Raw genomic sequence first — 20,585 nt, 5'->3', positions numbered from 1 at the left:
TTCAGTATTTCTGTTGTGCAAAATAAAGTTGCACATAAAGAGTGGAACAGAATGTAGGCTGATAATATATAGGATAAACACTTAAGATTTGGACTGTTGACATAATGGCTAAACAAGTGCTATAGAAAGAAAAGTCCTACATCTTTCAACATGTTTCTGTGTGTAAGTACTCACTGTAAGATAGCTTTAAACAGATTTGTTGCTTTTATACAAAATGCTCATCATTATGCTCTGTCTTCCAACTTAACTACTGGTTCTACTACATTCTTCCTTGGAATGCTAAGATTAAACCAGAGTTGTTGTTTGTGATATAACTGAGAGATCTAAAAACGTTTTATCTGCATTGCAGGTCTGTGGAATTGGCAGTCTATTTTGCTTCACTGAAGTATGAGTGGGTTCTAGTTTTTTCCATTTGTCATTCTAAATAATACAAACAAAATGAGTGTATTTTATAATGCAAGTAGGTTTAGCTTTAGGAGCTGATTGTGAGTAATGCTTTGATGTAATAAGAGGGATATTATGCTATGTGTTCCATTGAGCACAATTGCTGAATGACCAAGAACCAATTAAAATTTTCCCATAATTGTTCTTCTTAACTCACAGGATGAATTCCACTCACGATTGCGCTTTAATCGTCGTGGACTGGTCGCCATGGCAAACGCTGGGCCTCATGATAATGGCAGCCAGTTCTTTTTTACCTTGGGTCGTGCAGATGAACTTAACAACAAGCACACCATCTTTGGAAAGGTTTGCAAAGCATCTGTCCTGAATACCATTATTTCTGTGTCTGAATTTTTGTTGGAGTTTCTTTCTTTTCTTTTGAATCAAAAATCTTTGATGATTCTAATGAGAACTGCCAACCTCCTAGCGTAGATTCTCCAGTGAAGGTAGGACGAAGTCGAGGTAGTTCATGATCAGGGCAGACGGGGGCCTGTCACACACCACAATTTGGGGGAATTCCCCCACCCAGTCACAAGCTGCCTATGGGTTGTTTGGATCTTGATCTAAAAAAAAAGACTGTATTATACCAATCTAGTATGAAAACTAGTAAAAGGAGGAACAAATAGACTGTTAAAAAGACTGGAATGGAACAAAGAGCCACCTAAGAGAACTCATTGCTGGATTGTTTATTTCAATCACCTTCTACACAACATATGGATAAGCTAGAGTACAGGAAGCTGTAAGAAAATAGCCATTTAAGGAGAAGTAGTTTTCAGTATTTTATCAAATTGCACATTGAGAATGTACCAGCATGTGCTCCTACTTGGGCCTTAGCACCCTGACCTATGACATGCCAAACTGTAAGGAAACTCCTCAGAGACTTACATCCACTTTGACTCTTTTCTCTGTGGCTTCTCACCAGATCCTGCCTTAAACCCATAGTAATTCTAGTTGTGTAAGGTTACTTATGAGTCAGAATTCTAACTGCAACTTTTTAGTGACTTGCATGTAGGACAAAAAAGAACTATTATAAAGATCTCTGCAAAGAGGTAAGAGGGAATAACAAATCAGAAAAAAACCAAGAGATTTGTTCCATAAAAATCCAAGGAATCAAAGTGAAATTTAAACTAAGATCAGTGATATTGGAAAAAAACAATATGGGAGTATATTATCTGAGCAAGATAAAATAGAAGGTGGAAATAACACTGAAGAACTGTACATATAAGATGTAAGGATAACACATTCAAAGAGGAATCCTTTGGTGAAGACAGTACAATTTGAGAGTGGAATGGAACTTGCACTCCAAACATCTGGGAAAAAAGAAAGTGTTAGTAATAGTATATCAGTAGAGGCATTTCATGCCACAGAGACTGGAGCTATCAAAATGTTAACAAAAATATGCCATGAAGTACGGAAGGGAGAACAGTGGCCTATTAAAAAGGAAGCAGTCCAGACCAGAAGAAATGAGATGCAAAAGGTAAGTATAGGAGCATTGCATTAATTGCCCTTGCAAGCAGTACGATACTCAAGATTTGGCAAAAAAGACATTCCTGAGAATGAGAAGTCCCCCCAATTTAAGCTGATTTCAGAAAAGGAAGAGGCACTAAAGATCATATTGCAGATATATGTTGGCTACTGGAGTGAACCAAAAAAATTCAGAATAAAATCAGTTTGTAAGTTTCAATAAAACAAAATATGAACAGTTTTGACATATCTGATCAGATTTGTTTCCATTATCACCTGAGGGGAAATAATCTATGTCTAACCCCACAATAAAATCCTAGTTTGTGAATTTTTCTCAAAATCTTTCTAACCAGGGCTTGAGTGTTGAGGCCATTGGTTTAAGTAATTCTAACAGCAAAAATGCATTCAAACAAAGAGTGTTTGACATCAGAGCTCAAACATATATGGCGGTCTTATCTTCAGTGCAATCTATGAAATGGCTAGCGAGGTCTAAAACCATTTTTCAGGTAGAAAAATACATGCTCTTTCCAATGAAAAAAAGATCTTCGTATGGCATTTACCCGTCTCCACTTTGAGCTAATGGAGACAAGGATGTTACAAGGCTGATATCAGGGCATTCCCATACAGGATAGACTGTGTATTTGTGGGACAGCAAAAGTTGAAGATCTGGCATATTACATTGTCAATTATATGCTAACATCTGAAAACTTTACTTAACACCCTATTTGGAGGGTTGGGGGACTGGGGCTGATGAGAGTAATTTGACTTATTTACTTCAAGGGGTTAACCCCCATTTAAGTTGTAAAGTAGCAATTTTTGCTGTAAAAGCAGCGATCCTGAGGAAACAAGAAGTTGATAAGGGGTCTATTTAGTTGAGGTATGCCACTAAAGAGGTTCAGTACTTAGGTATAACTACTAAGAGGTTACCTGGAGTGTCAATTAGGTTTGTTTTAAATAGTTGTTTTAAAGGCAATTTTTATACTTGTTTATTATCATTTTATATATTTATTTATATTTGTATGTTTTGCTATGTAATATTTGAAATGGTCTGTTGACTTATTCAATAAAAGCGTATGTGTATACATACATATATACTGTATATTACTTTATCTAGATGAATTGTTCATGAAATGATTTGTAACCAAGTTGGAAAATCTTGGCCTTGGCTAAAATAATGCACGTTTGTTACAAATTTATATTGGCACAGATACCTTTGTTCTCCTGAAACAGTTGACTTCCAAATCAACAGGAGAATGGCTTGTATAATGACAAAGCTAATAGAAGTAATCTGTGATTCAGGACTGCAACTCCTGTGATTGGCTATGTTGACTAGAGCTTCAGGGCACTGCAGTCTGGAGGCTCACACTTGGCCGTCTCAGCCATACTGGTTGTAATATGTCCAAATGAATGCTGAGCCTGTAGTTGAGTGGATGAGAAAATTTGTGGCTAAATGTTTGGCTCATGAACGCCCCTGACCACATTCTCCTGGCTGCCCCAAATGTACCACAGAGTCCCTTGCCAAAATGAGCATCCAGTTGTTTCTTTTGCTGCTGTTCACAACCATGATGATCCACATCCTCTTGTTTTTGTTTTGTTTTGAGCCATAGCACCATGACAGGGCAGGAAAGCATCCTTGTCTTTTGGTAATGGGATAATTTTCAGTGATTTCCAGGGCTGAGAATATTTGTTTGTTTATTACATTTCTACCACACCCATCTAGTGCCTGAGCACTACTCTGGGTGGCCAACAGCAGTAAAAACACAACTACCCAGCTCACAAAGACATAAATAATGAAATCCAGACCAAATTACATAGTGAGAACCCAAAAATATCAAATAAACCTAGAGGCAACGGCTAATCAAGATCAGCATCCAATTCATGGATCCACAAGGATGCCAAAGGGGGTAATGTGTTTCTGAAGATCTCTTCAAACAATATAGTTTTTACTTGTTTCCTAAAGGCCAGAAGGGAGGGAGCCTAGAATATATCCACAGGTAACACATAGTGTTGCAGCCACCACTGAAAAGGCCCGGTTCATACAGCATTGTGCCCAAAGACAGGGATGTTCTGTTTACTTAGACAACAGGATTTTCCCCTGCTTTAATTTGCTGTGCTCCAAGCATTATCCCTAGAGTGGAGAAATGTCCTATGGTAAGCCCCTTGAATGATAAACATAAGAGGGTTTCTTGTATCTTAAAGTCTGGAAATATGGCCACGAGGTTACTTTTTTAGCATCCCTTTATATTTCTTAGTTCTGGCATAAGAATCCTTTTGTGGTTGTGAACTATGTTGCTTATCAGTTCTCACCTATGGAAGAAGACCATCTTAGTGCATATTAATGCTGCAAGACCATCCAGCTACTTTGAACTACTTAAAATGTAGAATACTTTAAAAATAATATATTACGTGACACTAGATGTATAAAGCTTTTTGAATTTGGCAGATCACTGGAGATACTATATACAACATGTTACGACTTTCAGAGGTTGAAACGGATATAAATGAAAGACCAGTCAATCCGCATAAAGTCAGGAGTACAGAGGTAGGTATAAAGTTATAAAATACACATTTTTCTTGTCTTCAGGCTATTAAAATCAAAATAATTATATATTAATTTAATTCTAGGCAGTGTTTTAAAATTGAAGTAGTGACCAGAACAAATAATTTAGACACTCTAATTTTAAACATGTTAATATGCTTGATTGATGTCTGTTTATCTGTAGTGCCAGCCTAAATAAAAAATAAGTCCCTTGAATCTGGGCAACTTCTGCATGTCTGGTGTCTATGGCTGGAATCCTGTTTGTTGAGGCTTCATGTAGCACTGTTGTAAATGTGCCAGGCTTCCTGCCCATGCCAATGAGGACAGCGCAAGTCATTTCTACAGTCAGTTGCACAGTTCCCATTTGTACTGATTGCATAATACACCATGGATAGTACTTTTGCCTTGGCCTGATTGTAGCTACTGTGGGCATAACTTCAAGTCATGCTGCATAGCTGGTCACAAGGATTTCAGACACCGTTTTAGAGCAGATTTGTGCATGCTCAAGTGTGCATCTATTTTAAAATAAATATGCTTCCCAGATATTCTGGTTTAAAGTGGAAAGGTTATGAAACCGGTGCTTTTTTCCCTCCCTTTGGCTGCCACTGTACAGATGAAATTCAATGTATGGTTATCGGTATCACTTAACTAGATTTTGTCCATCAAAATCAAATACCGTATACACTGTAATTTATAACTCTTACGTTCTAGCATGATGGCTCAATTTCTCTTGCTTGCTACATTGACATAACACAAATGGTGCAATTCTTGGAAGTGAATTGTGTGTAATACCCAGAAATGCTCACTTAGCACTCACTTGGATAACATTTTTGAACTGGACAAAGGGCTTTTAATTTTTACTGATTCCTTTCCAAAATGTGTTAGTCATTTGATAGCTAATAACTATCAGGGTCACATACAATAAAAACAAAATCTAATTTTCTATAAATATGGCTAAAGCAGTGTGTTTTAATTGCAATTTCTGTATCCTGACAACTAGCTATGCAACTTTGCTCTCTACTGTGTGTAGCTTTAATGGCCAGAATCCTCCTGGTGTTCACATAAATTTTGCATAATTTGCCATGGCTAATTATGTTTAACTAATACGAAAAATGTTGTTCCCAGAGCTCCGTGTCAGAATGTGTGCTTAGCATAGTATGCAACAGTTGCAACTGTTCCAGTCACCAATTTCTTCAAGTAAAAAGGGCTAACAGTGGTAAAGTGGAAAATACAGTGGTGCCTTGCTTAGTGATTGCTTTGTTTAACGATGGAATCACTTAGCGATGACTTTTTCGGAGCGATCTTGCGCTCCGTTTAACGATGGTTCCTATGGGCGATTTTCGCATAGCGATGTTTGGGACCATGCTTCACATAGCGATGACAGTTTGGGCCCCCCTGTTTCGCTTAACGATGGTTTTGACAGCCTCATGTTGGCTGTTTTTTAAATGTTTAAAAATGTTTAGAAATGTTTAGAATGCTTGAAATCATAAGTGCACTTAATAAACCCTTTGTTCAACTAATTTGACTTTGTTCCGACTCTTTTTAAATTTGTTGCAATTTCCCCCCCGTTGAGATGCATTGAATAAGTTTCAATGCATTTCAATTGGGGAACCATGTTTCGCTTAGCAGTGTTTCCTATGGCGATTTTCGCTTAAGGACGGCAATCCATTCCCATTGGAATGGATTATCCAGTTTTCAATGCATTTCTATGGGAAACTGTTTTGCTTAGCGATGAAATCACTTAACAGCGATTTTTTGGGAACCAATTATCATCATTAAGCGAGGCATCACTGTACCTTCACATGAGACATTAGAGTTGCTTGAAGGACAGGAAAATAGTAACTTATCTGTATCAATGGGCAGATTTAGCAGTTTTGTATGTTCAAAATCCCAGATTGAGCATCTTTACTCAAATGCTACATTTCAGCATTGCTTGTGTGGTTTTGAAAGATTAATACTATTCACAGTGAAAACTCTTCAAGATCTGTTAAAATATTTTTCTTACAGGTTTTATTTAATCCTTTTGAGGACATAATTCCGAGAACTAGTAAAAAGCTGAAGAATGAGAAACCAGTAGAAGAAGAAAAGAAGGCAAAATCCAAGGGCACAAAGTAATTATAGCCTGTTATTTCTTTTCTACGAGCTCAGTTATAATAGTTTGTGCAAGAATTAACATCTGATTCAAGTGTCACTGCTGAATGATAGGAGCGCTTTGAATTAACAAGAGAAAAATGGAGTAATACATTTCTATAAATAACCCTGGGTGGGCGGGTTTCACTGTAATCCTTTGAACTGGCTATAATCAAATAAAACTCTGAACTGTAAATTTCCCAGGAAAATGTCTATATGAACTAACGTTTTATTTCCCCGTTTTCTCACTGAAGAAATTTTAAATTGCTATCATTTGGAGAAGAAGCTGAAGAGGAAGAAGTAGAAGTCAACCGAGTTAGTCAGGTATAGTTTCAGGCTGCTATCCTTGTGTCTAAACAGATTGTTCCAATTTGCTGTTAACAGTTTCACTGTATAGAGCTTTGCCAGAAAACACATGATGTGGGATATGGGATACGGTGAATAGGAATAAAAGAGGGGCGGGCAATTTGTGGCCTTCTAGATGTTAAAATAATAGTCTTGGAACTGCAGAGCTAGAAGGGACCCTATGTATCATCTAGTTCAGCCCCTGTCAGGGATGCACGGTGAGGAATCTAACGCCCAACCTGTTGGTGAATTTCGGATTTGGGCATTGCTTCCTCTATTTTCTCACATTGCCATGAGGAAGAGTAGAAGCTTTCATTTCTGTTTTTAATATACAGTGGTGCCTCGCTTAATGGCGATAATCCGTTCCAGGAAAATCGCCGTTAAGCGAAAACATAGTAAAGCGAAAATAAAAAGCCCATTGAAACGCATTGAAAACCTTTCAATGCGTTCCAGTGGGCTTAAAACTCAACATCCAGCAAAGATCCTCCATACGGCGGCCATTTTCGCTGCCTGTATAGCGAGGAATCCGCCCCTAAACTCAGCGGGGAGCCATTTTATTTACCCGGTGGCCATTTTGAAACCACCAATCAGCTGTTGAAAAATCATCATTTTGCGAAGAATTGGTTCCCGAACCAGGGAACTGATCATCGCAAAGCGAATTTCTCCCATTTAGACCATCGTTTTGCAGTTGCAAAAAGATCGTCGTCAAGCAGATTTGTCGTAATGCAGGGCAATCGTAAAGTGAGGCACTACTGTGATTTATTCTTTAAATTGTGGTTAATTTAAACTTTGGGCTATTGAAGGAAACCAACTTCAAACGTGATGTTTTGAAACCGAATTATTACTCTAATCTAGGGATGGGCAGCTATTTTGGACCCCCAGAAGCATCATTTCTCCAGAGGCCATAGATTGGGGGACTGCACTGAGCATGCATATGTGATTGTATATAAATATGTACAAATATCCAGATACATGTGTTGTGATATAAATAGAGGTATTGTGCACACATGCCCTCCTTCCCAGCCAATCACAATATGCATCGGGGTGAACAATTTATGCAGGTCCAATGGCTGCCTATTCCTGTTGCTGGATCCTGAAGAGCTGCTCCCCTGCTTTACCAAACTCTCCACTCCAGTATTTTAATTTAATTTAATTTTTGAAAGCCCTTTTGTGGCTAAAATTTTTGAAAATCCATTTTCACATGTAAGGTGGCAGATGTGCTAACGCCTAAAAATCCTAGAGGGCACAAAGTGGCTTGCTCATTCATTCATGTACTTATATACCGCTCAATTTAGTGACAAGCACTACTCCGGGCAGTTTAAAATGGAAAGATTTTCCAACAGCATAAACTAACAACAAAATCAACAGTAAACAGGCAAATAAAAAGAAGCTAAAATCTAATCTAATAAAATCTTTTTGACCTAAACCTCTTTTAAAAATTTATATCTGGGGTGTGTAGAAGTGCTAGGTAGTATTTTTGGACCTTGGGGCCGCATACACGTGGCAAGCCACACTGTCTCACCCCTGATATATGACAACAGGGAGGCTTAACACTCCCTGCAGATTGAGAGCACTTCGTACAAACCTCCCCTTAAGATGATGGAAGGGGAGGTATGCAGTTGCTGTAAAGAAGACAGGGCACTTTATCACCTTCACTGTAAAAACCGTATTGGACGCAGTTGAATTGTACTGTGGGGAAAAGGTGACCTGAAGATATCCCTTCTTGTACATATTTCTTCTGCAGCTCAGATGGGCTTCTAACCAAAAGCTGTTTGGTGGTTGTGGGTTTTTCGGGCTCTTTGGCCGTGTTCTGAAGGTTGTTCTTCCTAACGTTTCGCCAGTCTTCATGGCCGGCATCTTCAAAGGACAGCAAAAAGCTGTTTGTCAGGTGATGGATCATGAAACTAAGCATGGACAAAGAAAGATGTCCCTATGTCCCCTCCTCCTTATTACAGTCAGCAAACAAGACTCTAATTGTGCTGTGGAAGAGAATTTATGGGGATGAGTGTCCTTACGAACCTCTTCTCCAACATTTTTGGGCAAACATCAGTCTGAGGAATGGGAGGTATGAAAGCCTCCCCCACCCTGCAGTGGTCTCCACAGCTCGGCTGATGCCTACTAAACTGAGGTGTTCAGGGAGTAGGAGTGACTTTTTACTCTTTATGGGCTGCATGCAAAGCAGCTAAGGCTGGGTTTTGCACATAGGTTTCTCACTTGTGTCCTAAGGCTTTGATAAAATATGCCATAGTTGAAGATTTCAGACTTGACAAATTCCATTTCATTGAAGACATAGGCAAAAGCTTCCAAACTCTTTGTAACAGCCCTGGAGAAGGAGGCTAGGCAGCACCTGTGCCTCATTCCTGTACTTTATAATTTACTGCACGTTCAAACTGGGCTTTCTGTCAGGAGTGACCTCTTTCAGTTTTAAGAAGCTTACCCTTCCCTCTCCTGTATTCCCCATAGAAATCCAGTGCAGTATGCTGAAAATATTATGCGTGTGCTGGACTAAATCCCCAGTTCCCTTGCTGACTACTGTCAGATGCGTATTCTAGAAGCCAAGGCTGATAGCTAACTTTCCTGTACTTTTTGCCACCAAGAATATACACCTTAGGCTACTGCAGCATACAGTGTGTGGGACTGCCCTTGAAGTGTAGAAGAAAACTGCATTGAGGAAGATTGCATGGAGTGTGTAACTGACTCCTGATGGATTCTTATCATAATTCAAAGGCGTGGAGATGGACTTCTGAACATGAAATAGTTTGTTGCCTCCTCATGCCTTAAGAGACACTTTTTAATGTATGAGTCTACCCGAGTATTTCTATATTTATGGTTCCCTTTTTTTTTTGTAAGCAGTTTTGTGGACATGAGTTAAAAAGCAAAGCTAGTTAAATGCATAAGAACAATACATGAGTGAATAAGAACCGTTCTACGTACTTATTGCATAGAATTTGTCTGAAACAGGAGATGCTATTATACACACAGTATGTGAGGTTAAAATGACAGTATTTTCCATCACACTTACACTCTTGTTCTGCTGTTTATTTTATTTTTACTTTTAGAGCATGAAAGGAAAAAGCAAAAGCAGTCATGACTTATTGAAAGATGATCCACAACTGAGTTCTGTTCCTGCCATTGAAAGGTTGATATTCTTTCAGTTCAAATACTCTGGAACTGTCTTGTTGTCTACATGTGTGTTGTTGTGACTATTTGTCCTTACCATTCTTCTTATTTTATTTGTTGAACTGTTAGAAGATAAACAATTAGAAAGATTTAGGCTACATTTTAGTGGACCTGTGTCTTGCCCAGTGCATTCTAAGTTAAAATTGTAAAACAAAGTAATTAAATGACAAAAATAAAGCTGTTTCTTAGAAAATTACTTATGATTTTGTCTAATTCTATTATTTGGGTAGGAGGTAGTCCTGGAGTCTTGCCAGTGGCTCTTAAACTAGGATGGAGTGATGAAGTGCAGCTAGAGCCATGCTGGAAGTGTTCGAAATGGTATCTCACCTGCCTTGGAACTGTGTTGGTTTCGATGCAAATATGCAGGACTTACACACACAAAGCACACAAAATATGCCCTACAGAAAATGTATATTTTTTCATAAGTATGAACTTTTCCTCCGGTTTGTGTCTCTACATTGGCTGGAATACTGTTTGTCAAAGGTTTAACATAATAGTACATTATTGCAAATGTGCAACAAAGACTTTGCAAGACAGTTACCTAGTCGGTTGTATGGTTCCTGTTTTGATCAATTCTGCGGTGTGCTTTGGAAGTGCATCAGTCTGCCTTGATGCAATTGTAGCTACCGCACATGTAACATCAAATTACAGCTGCATAGCTATACAACAAGATTTTGGCCACTCTCTGTTTTTGCAAGTTGCCATCAAGAACTGGATCTTTTAATTTGGAAAAAGAAAATATTCTTTTTCATGCTCAACCTGTGTTCTAGCACAAATTCTATGTGTTCTTGGTTGCTTACTTCACTGTTCTTCCCTCTTTCTGTTCCTTCCATGCACATCCCTCTCCAGCCTCTCTTCGCTTCTTCTAGTTAGCATATTGCATTTGGTTCTTTCTTTTCTTTCCACCACCCTGCAATTTCCCTTATATTACAGACTATATTGCTCAGTGTGGAACTACCTATGTGTGTGCTTGCAGCATAGCAGTAAGTTGGTACTGCGCTCAGGTGTTAAAATATTACCCATTGTAGAAGAAAATCAAACCTTCTGCTTCCATTGACAAAGTTCCAATAAAAATGCATACAGTATGAAGATAAATTAGGGCAAGACTGTTCTAATCTTTGAAAGGCAGAACCTGATGTAGGAGTTTTCAGTGTTAACTGGGCTAAACAAAAGGAAAGAAAGGAAAAATGGTGCCTCGACTTACGACCATAATCCATTCCAGAAGATGGCCGTAACTCAAAATGGTTGTAAGTCAAAGCACCATTTCCCATTAGAATGCATTGGAACGTGATTAATCTGTTCCAGCATTTAAAAACAAAAACCACATACAACAACAACAACAACAACAACAACAACAACAACAACAACAACAACAACAACAAACCCACAGTCATCCCCATCGGAATGCGATGGGGCTGAAAAAAAAAGACACCAAAACACCAAAAAACATCATAGCATGGAAACATAACCCCCCAAAAAAACCCAACCCCACCCTGCAAAACAAAGTAAATGTACTTAGGAGCAGAAAGCAGCACCAGGCAGTGTGACACACACTCTCTAACTGTTGGGGCGAAAGAGCTACAAAGAAGCTCTTCACTCACCAATGGTTAGTACTCTAATTTTAATTCCCTGCCTTTTTTCCCTGCCTCTTGTTTGCAACTTGAAGCTTCGTCTGCAAGTCGAAGCAAAATTTTGCGGCCGGAGCTGGTTGCGTGTCAGAACGGTCGTAAGTTGAGGCACCACTGTATACTGGCTGGTATAAAAGATAGTCCCAATTCTGTATGACTGTTGAGTGAGATACCTACTGTGTACAGAACTCCTGTAACTGACAGCTTTTGTATATAATTTTGTATTTATGCCCCTGTGTTTTATATGTCATTCTCACATACATAGTTCAGATTGTTTCAGTGTATCGGAAGAATTTACTCAATCTAAGTTTGTTTTGATTTTCAGTGACATGGCAAATGAAAGCAATAATTCAGATGAGGTGAGTAAACAGCATTTTAGTTTTGCATTATATAGGTAATATTTTTAGGAAAGTCAAAGGAGGAGGGGAGTGAATGAAAGCCCCATTGTATGAGTGGAAATCCATTGATACAGTGGTGGATTTTGATCCATCTCAGTGATGTTTTTCTTGACCTTTTACAAATAATAGCACATTATCATTTAGTTGGAGGTGATTCTTAAAATAATGTTAAATGCCAGAACTATGGTTGGAATTAAATGCTTTTGAGCCCGTGTGAAATTCATGGCATCAGATGACTGAGTTAAAATTTCTTCCTGCAGGAGAGTTGCATGCAGATGTTCAAATCCTAGTTGCATTGAGAAATAATAATTGTACTGTCAGATCTCCACCCCTAATTATCTCAATCATTCCTATTACCTTATTTTATTTCTTAGCTATGTTTATATCTCAATTTTCTTCCATGAAGGCAAAGTACATATTTTTGTGTAAAGAATTAGGCATATATTGTAAAGAACTGTGCTCATGCTATATGTATGCAATTCCTTTCTGCCTGATCAGGCTGTGTGGGATGGGCTTTTTAGCACTGAACCCTGTACTTCTACAGAGCCCTACAAACATATAATACACCTTAGAGAAGGTGGTTGAGATGCATAAGCCAATGCAGACTCAACCTCTACATCAGGAACTGATTATACACCAAGTATGCTACATCAAGAAACTATAATCTGAATGTCCAAACAGGGGTTAGTGTTAAGAAAGTGATAGTGATGAGAAATACTCAGATACAAGTGTTAATTTGGACCACCCCAGACTGCAAACCAAAGAAGCAATTAAAACTATATACTTAGAGAGTGTATCAGTGTTCACTCATATATAACATTTATAAGACAAGAGTTTTGGTTTCTTCTTGAGGATAGCTAGGTAAAACACATAAGACCTATTTGTAAAGCAGATGTGTCATGGCTTAAGGAAACTGATTCTCATATATCCATATCTATCAGTATGTGTTCCTGATGATGAAATGAAGCTTTCGAATATATGGACAAAAGAACAATGGCTAAATACTCATAACCTGTTTACTTAGGAGAAAGAAGATGGATATGACGATGAAGATGATATTGATAGTGATGAAAAGCATCAGATGAAGGAACGCATTATGCAGAAGCTAAAGAAAGATAGCAATCTAATGGTTAAAAAACCAGCTAAAGGGGAGGAAACAGAGAAGAAAAGTAGTCGCAGGTAAGTAATGCATTACTTTGAACTTACTATTTTTAACATTTTCAGAGGAACATCTTTTCATATTTTAATTCTATTAGCTACCTACCATATAAATACTCCTGGATAATGATTGGGTCTGCACTGTAGAATTACAATTTTTTATTTCTTAGGAGCTGAAATCTTGGTGCAACAGAGTGTGATGGTGCTTTTTAATTAGTAGCAAAGGCCACCATCTTCATCTGTAGGATGGGGGAAATGATTAGATTCATGGAAATAGTGGAGTCTCTGGGATCTGCATTGTGTCAGTGAAAGACTATGTGCATGGTAAAGGCTAATGCTTACCTGTTGGACTGGGGTACCTGCTTACTTCCAAGGATAGATACTTCACCTTGAATGCCACAGTATTTTTTGCAGAAGACAATCTACATCTGTGCAACCGATACTTGTTTGCAATTGAAAAGCCCCCACTGACCCAGCCTTGTCACATGCAACTGGAAAACTGTACAGAGTTCTGGGCAATATTTCCTAGTATCAATGTCTCTACACAAGCTTTTGTAGAATGATGGCAGCAATACGGTGTTTGTCTTTTGTATGTATATATATATGTGAGGCCAACCACAGCCCCCTTGCCAGGGAGAATGGGCTTACTACCTCCTTGAGAGCAGGCACTCACTTTTCCACAGGCAGCGTGCCTAAGTCTGGGGGCTTGGGAATTTAAGGAGGACTGGGAGGAGAGTGAGGGAAGTGACACCTGGGAAGACCCGCAGGATTGGGAAGCTCTGGCGGTGCAGGGGGAGCCGCCATCCCACAAACACTCGACAGAAGGTTGGGAGAGGGTCCACTGCTAGGATCCCAATGCAAGATGATGGGAGTCATTTCTGGTTCCCCCAGAGAAGGCTGCTTGAATGTGGAGAGACAAAGCCAGGCGCTGGCAAGAGAAGCACTGGGCAAGACATCGCCAAGGCTGCCCTCAACAGAAACGCCCAGATTATGCTATCCCAAACCGCGAGGGTGGCCAAGAGTCTCCTGTGAGTCTGCCTGCTAAGTCCTCCCCTCCACACACTCCTCCTATAGCATGCTGTTTTGCAGTCTGCACAAAATAAGGTGGACTTTGGACATGCAACCCAGGATATGTTCTGGCAGCCTAGTTACAAAGCCCTGGACAAGACTTTCCCCAGCATAATTGGATAAGGGCTGCAGGCTACCTGGTTGCAAGAAGTACAGGCTTGTATTCAGCATCCCTCTTTGCCTTGCTGATTTGCAAGGCATCCTAGAAACTATAGAAGGGCCAGGGCTTCTAGTGGGAGCCCTTACACAGGTGGCTGTAAGGACTCTCACTAAGAGCAAATGTTTGTTTAGGAGAACATTAAACTCCTTGGCACTGATTGAAAGCAATTTATGTTTGTTAACTGCCTGGAGTGGCTATATTTGTGTTGGACAATAAAAATAACCTCTGTGGTGAATTCAGTCTGCTGCAACCATGGAAGGAGGTCCTCAGCCAGCTCACAAAATGTTACAATTCATCTGGGATATAATGAAGGAATGTGTTGTTGTGGTCAGATGAGACCTCTCCAGGAACAGGGGCAGCTAATGCACTTGTTTTAATTGCGCAAAGATACTTCTGGCCACTGCCAAAACCTGGGCTCGTAGTTGAATCCAGGAGTACCCCCAAGCTGCACATGTGTGTTCCCACTTTGACGGAATATACATTGAATAAACAATAATCTGGTATTATCTTTTTCTTTGTACTATTTCCACTACAATAATCCACATTCTTGTAGTGGGTAGATTTTACAACTGCTGTTGATGAACTAGACCAATGTTTCCCAACCTGGGGGTTGTGAAGCCTAAGAGGGTTGCAAAGTATTTTCTGGAGGGGTCAGGGGGTCGCCTAATATGTGTTGTAGCCCTTGTTAAATAATTTATTTCATGACTTTTCAAACTGAGATGTTAAAGTTAGTGTGTATGTGTATGTATGAGAAACAGGTCCTTTGTGGGAGAGAGAACCCTCTGCTTTCTGAGAAGGGATGAATTAACCTCATTTATGAAAAATAAAACATAAAAATGTCTTTTTATGCAGTCATGGTGTGAAGGGATGTTGCAGGTTACTTGGCTATTATAGAAGGGAGCCACAACTTGAAAAAGTTGGCAGCCACAGAACTAGACAGAAGGTACCAATGCACCTTCTCTTTGACCATGAAGCCTTTTGAAAAATCCTGATCTTCAATTAAAAATCCACATGCCTCCCAGATAAGATTATAGGAGTTACAAACCCCGAATTGGATTATAGGCAAATAAAAAACACAAGATGCTCCTTGCCTTCAGGCTTGCATTCTGAAAGATGAGACACAAAAGTCATAGAATCATAGAACTGTATAAACAGAAGGCATCCTTAAAACCATCTAGACCAACCTGTTGCTGATGCAGGAAATCTACAGCTTAAGTATCCCTCACAGACGGCCACCCAAACTCGGTTTAAAAATTTGCAACAAAGAAGAGTCCACCACCTTCTGTGGTGGTCTGTCGCACAGCTCTTACTGTCAGGAATATCTCCGTAGTGTTTAGTCAGAATGTCCTTTCTTGGCATCTGAGTCCACTTGTTTGGGGTTTTCTTGTTTTGTTTTGTTTCTCAAAATCTCAAAGAAAGAAAGCTTTTTGCATTCTTCTGTGTGACAGCCCTTCAGATATTTGAAGGAAGTTATATCGCAGCGACGCGTGTCATCACCAGGGACGTGCTGCTGCTGCGGGTTAAACCACAGAAGCTTCTGTGCTGCAAGGTCAGAAGACCTGCAGTTGTAAGATCGCATCCACGCGACAGAGTGAGCCCCCATCACCTGTCCCAGCTCCTGCAACCTAGCAGTTCAAAAGCATGCAAAATGCAAAATTCGAGCAGATAAATAGGGACCACCACAGTGGGAAGGTAATGGCATTCCGTGTCTAGTCACACTGGCCACATGACTACAGAAGATTGTCTTCGGACAAACGCTAGCTCTGTGGGTTGGAAATGGATATGAGCACTGCCCCCTAGAGTCGGACACGACTGGACAAATTGTCAAGGGGAACCTTTACCTATATCACAACAGAATGAGCAGAGTGCTTTCCACCTCTGCTGTAGGCTGAGGGTTTCAAGCTGCAGGAATGGCCACTAGCAGCTGGCAATTCTCTCTCAAGAAGAGAAGCTCTGATACAAGAGTCTTCTCTGCAGAGTCCAGCGGAGGGAGCCTACATCTTGTTTCTGGCTGATGGCATGGCTGCTGGTGACAAGATAGGGGGAAGAAGAGCCAAAGGCAGATGCTTTCTAGCAGAACAGATGGAGAGACTGTGCTTTCTCTATTTTCCTTTCTTCTGCAGCCTGCAGAAGGTGGGTCCTTCCCATCCCTTCAGGAAGCTCAGGGTAGCATATGAGCTGAATGAAAATCAAAGTGGGTTCTGCAGGTCCAGACCCATCCCTCATCCAAGATCCCACCCACTGAAGTGTTATCCCCATGCCAAATACCTCAGAGAACATCTTTTAGGTTCAGTTCCTAAGAAATATTGCAAGCCGCTACACCCATCAGGGACTGGGAAGGACATGGATTTAGTACAGTGCTGTAAGAGCAGTGGCAAATGGTGGCTTGTTAAGAAGTCAGCTCATGTATTCTGCACTGCAGGCCAGTTAGTCGCATGAATTGGCATTTGGCAAGGAATTAAGTGTTGCCCTTTCAATGGGGGTGATAACACGGTGTGCAGTGAAGGTGATCTTAAACCATCAGCATTGAAATCTTCCTCTAAGACAGTGCTTCCCAAGATTGGGTCCCCAGATGTTCTTGCACTACATCTCCCGGACACCCTGGCCAGCACAGTTGGTGGTGAAAGTTTCTGGAAGTTTTAGTCTAAGAACACCTGGGGACCCAAGTTTGGGAACCACTGCTCTAAGCCTTTTATGTTATCTCTAATTGATTAATGTGCCCTAATATTTTCTGCATTGGTGTGGGCAAAGGGTATCTCTCCAAATGCTGGATTGCAGGTCCTAGGATTCTGTCCCATTAGCGGTAGATAGAATAGTTAAAGTCCATTCCTGAATTAATGTTTCATCAAGCACCAGACATCTGAAAGGAAATGGTAGTGTAGAAATAATCTGCACGTCATTGAGGTTTTGGCCATACTTGTAACTTTAAAATCTTCCACCACTTATTTGCAGACTTTGTTCAATAATAGTAGGAAATAGAATAGAATAGAATGGTAGAAAGGATGAATCTTCCTTTACAGAAATATGCTGGAAGGTGGGCGATACAGCACATTCTGCAAAGAGAGTTTCAAGGATGCTGATTCAAGCTTATGTTGATCAAAGCAAGCAGTGATTCATGATTCAGAGTTGTCAACACGCATGTTATGTAATCTAGAGTGTATGACTTCAGTGGGAGGTTCTGGAAATATTTTGTCAAACATCTGATAGCTATCAAAATTTTCATTTCATTGGAAAGTTAGGCAACTAAGCAGATTATGGAAACTTGTATTCTATTTGGAATAATAGTTTACATTTAAACCGCAGAAGCCTCTGCTGCAGGGTCAAAAGACCAGCAGTCGTAAGATCGAATCCACGCAACGGAATGAGCTCCCATGGCTTTGTCCTAGCTCCTCGCCAGCCTAGCAGTTCGAAAGCATGCAAATGCAAGTAGATAAATAGGTACCACCACAGTGGGAAGGTAGAATGGTGTTCCCTAGTCACGCTGGCCATGTTACAACGGAAACTGTCTTCGGACAAGCGCTGGCTCTACGGCTTGAAAACGGGATGAGCATTGCCCCCTAGAGTCGGACACGACTGGGCTAAAAATGTCAAGGGGAACCTTTGCCTTTAAGACAAGACAGCAAACCTTTTGCACTTGTCTAGACTGTGTATTTCACACATAACAACAATAATATTCCTTAATTGGTTATGGCTGTCCCAGGTGAGCCACACAGCAAGACCTGTGAGACTAAAGGCAGTTACTCACAGTATGTTTGGGGTTTATACAAAATATATAGATCTAGTATAAAAATCCGTTGAGTATATACATTTCTGCTTTCCCTATGTGGAAGGAGTGATCATGAAAGGATCTAACCCAGTATTTCATATGTTCTTTCTCACAAGGACAGAGCCAATTCATGCTTCTGTCTGGGACCTTGTATAGTAATTGTGTCAAATGTGTAATTTTCTCGGCATGAAATATTACACACAGAGTGCCGACAAGGAATAGGACTTTGGTGGGTGAGAACCTTGTAGACCAAATTATGGGGTGTGAAAGCAAGAGGCAGAGCAGCCTTCTCACCCCCCTGCCGTTTCTGTACCACGTTTCTGGCCAACCAAAAGAAAAATGCTCTGCTGCACTCCGAGAGTCACAAGTACTCCCTGTGACTCACAGAAGTGCATGGAAGGGTGAATTCCAATGGAGCCTGCCTCCATACGCTAATGGAGGGCAACCTCAAATCAACCTATTTTCGAATCCCCCTCATGCATGAAGCTTTGTAGGTGACCTTGGATATGTGGCCACTTTTCCAGCCTATCTTAACTCATAGGGTTACTGTGAGAATCATTTGTATTGTGAGAATCATCTGTTTCATCTACATGATCCTGAGTTCTTTGGAGGAGGGCAGGAAAAGAATGGAATAAATAAAAATGTAAAAATGTACTTTGTGATTTCAGAAACAATGGGCAATATTTATTTTATTTTATTTTTATTTAAAATATTTGTACGCTCTCTGTCTTTTTAAGAAGGACCCAAGGAGGCCTTCATCATTAAACGGAAGGACTGGAATAAGAAGAAGGCCTCAAGTGATTGCTAGGAGTAGTCATTTGCCTTTGTTTCTACTTCCACAATAGGTTGGTCTAAACAACCTCCAGTGATCCTTCCACCTCTGTGAAATGCATTGTGCAGATAATTAGTTTTTTAAAGCACTTTCCAGTGGTCTCTTTCTTCATACTTCCACTTGTATACATCAGCACATTAATGCTGCTGGTTGAGTATGGATTGCAACTTCCAAGACCTTTAGTAATTAGAACAAACTCCTGGTGTGGCTGGGAATGTTTTATGCATCTTACTTTTACAACCATAGATGACAAAATTCATCAGTGCAGCACCACAGCTACCGCATGTCCACTCACTCCACCCCCCCGGATCAGCTGGGCCAATTACCTTGTGTTGTGTGTCTTCAGGATCCTTTTTTTTCTGGCGGCGCTCTGATCCGGGCAGGAGCTTGGTCTGCCGATCCCTGCCTCTCCCGGCAGCTGACCACTCATTGGCTACACATGGAGAATCCTCATCCCACCTCACAGTGGTTGGCTGCTGGAGGAGGCAGGGATGGGCATCCCGAGCTTGCACCTGGATAGGAGCACCACCAGAGAAGGACCCCGGTAGCACACAACACAAGGGAAGTGGCCCAGCTGGTCCAGGGGGTGGGGTGAGTGGACACACATCAGATGTGGTGCTGCGCCAATGAATTTTTTAATGAGGGACCAAATTAATTTGGTCTCATCTCTATTTACAACAATTGTTGCAAAACAAACACTTAATAGTTACGTTAATTATCCATTCTCTAGCCTAAATCGAGTATTGCCATTGTGGGTTTAAAAAACTGATTTTTAAAGAATTTATTAAGCAGGCTGAAATCCTGCACATTTACTCAAACGACTTACGTTTTAGAGGGAAATCTCTGCAGTCTTTACCTTTTGCATGCTGAGTTGCTTGACTCACAAAAGATAATCCTGCAGATTTCTTAATTTACAGCAATTCATCACTAAAAGTTAACTGCATAGCAGGTTTTCAGGCACTATTTTGTTGAGAGTTTACTAGAGTCCTTTGATTGGTCACTTGGGCTAGGATCCATCTTTTAAAAGTTTATGAAATTTTCCATGGCTTGAAATTCCTAGCCAAATATTTGGGCTTCTATACCTCTCCCCCTAGTTTTTAGCCATTTACTTTGATGTAGACACTATGAAATGCACTCTACATTGTAGAGTGATAGAGAACATGACAACTTGTGTCTTTTGCGCATTTCCTATTGATCCTTGTAAACATGTTGCCCATCTATGCTTTTGAAAATACTGATCCTTTAATGCTGTCATTCACACACTTTTCCTCTAGGTGGAGCTCAGACACTGTACATGCCTGTATAGCATCTGACATGATTTCTCCTATTTCATATGCCAGTCTCAAAGCTAAATTAAAATTCTGAAGAGTAGAGAGGCACTGGTTGTTGACAACAGATGATAGAATAAAGGGACTTAGCTCGTCAGATTAACATTTGCAAGACTATACACACTTTGCGAAATAGTATATTGTATTT

General features: G+C 40.2%; 2 protein-coding genes across 2 annotated transcripts in view; both read left to right on the top strand.

The window, feature by feature from the left end:
• Nucleotides 1-20,585, top strand: part of LOC144586390 (uncharacterized) — a 439,742-nt gene that overhangs the window by 99,782 nt on the left and 319,375 nt on the right. The gene's annotated exons all lie outside the window — the stretch shown is intronic.
• Nucleotides 1-20,585, top strand: part of CWC27 (CWC27 spliceosome associated cyclophilin) — a 131,317-nt gene that overhangs the window by 8,898 nt on the left and 101,834 nt on the right. The window contains exons 4-10 of the mRNA XM_020783678.3: nucleotides 604-747; nucleotides 4,349-4,447; nucleotides 6,452-6,555; nucleotides 6,829-6,898; nucleotides 9,979-10,058; nucleotides 12,053-12,086; nucleotides 13,150-13,304. Coding sequence (XP_020639337.3) covers nucleotides 604-747; nucleotides 4,349-4,447; nucleotides 6,452-6,555; nucleotides 6,829-6,898; nucleotides 9,979-10,058; nucleotides 12,053-12,086; nucleotides 13,150-13,304 — 686 coding nt within the window. The remainder of the gene's footprint in view (nucleotides 1-603; nucleotides 748-4,348; nucleotides 4,448-6,451; nucleotides 6,556-6,828; nucleotides 6,899-9,978; nucleotides 10,059-12,052; nucleotides 12,087-13,149; nucleotides 13,305-20,585) is intronic.

This window comes from Pogona vitticeps, chromosome 2, assembly GCF_051106095.1.
Source record: "Pogona vitticeps strain Pit_001003342236 chromosome 2, PviZW2.1, whole genome shotgun sequence".
Lineage (NCBI taxonomy): Eukaryota > Metazoa > Chordata > Lepidosauria > Squamata > Agamidae > Pogona > Pogona vitticeps.
The sequence above is the reverse complement of the archived record's forward strand: the minus strand, read 5'-3'. Positions and strand labels throughout refer to the sequence as shown.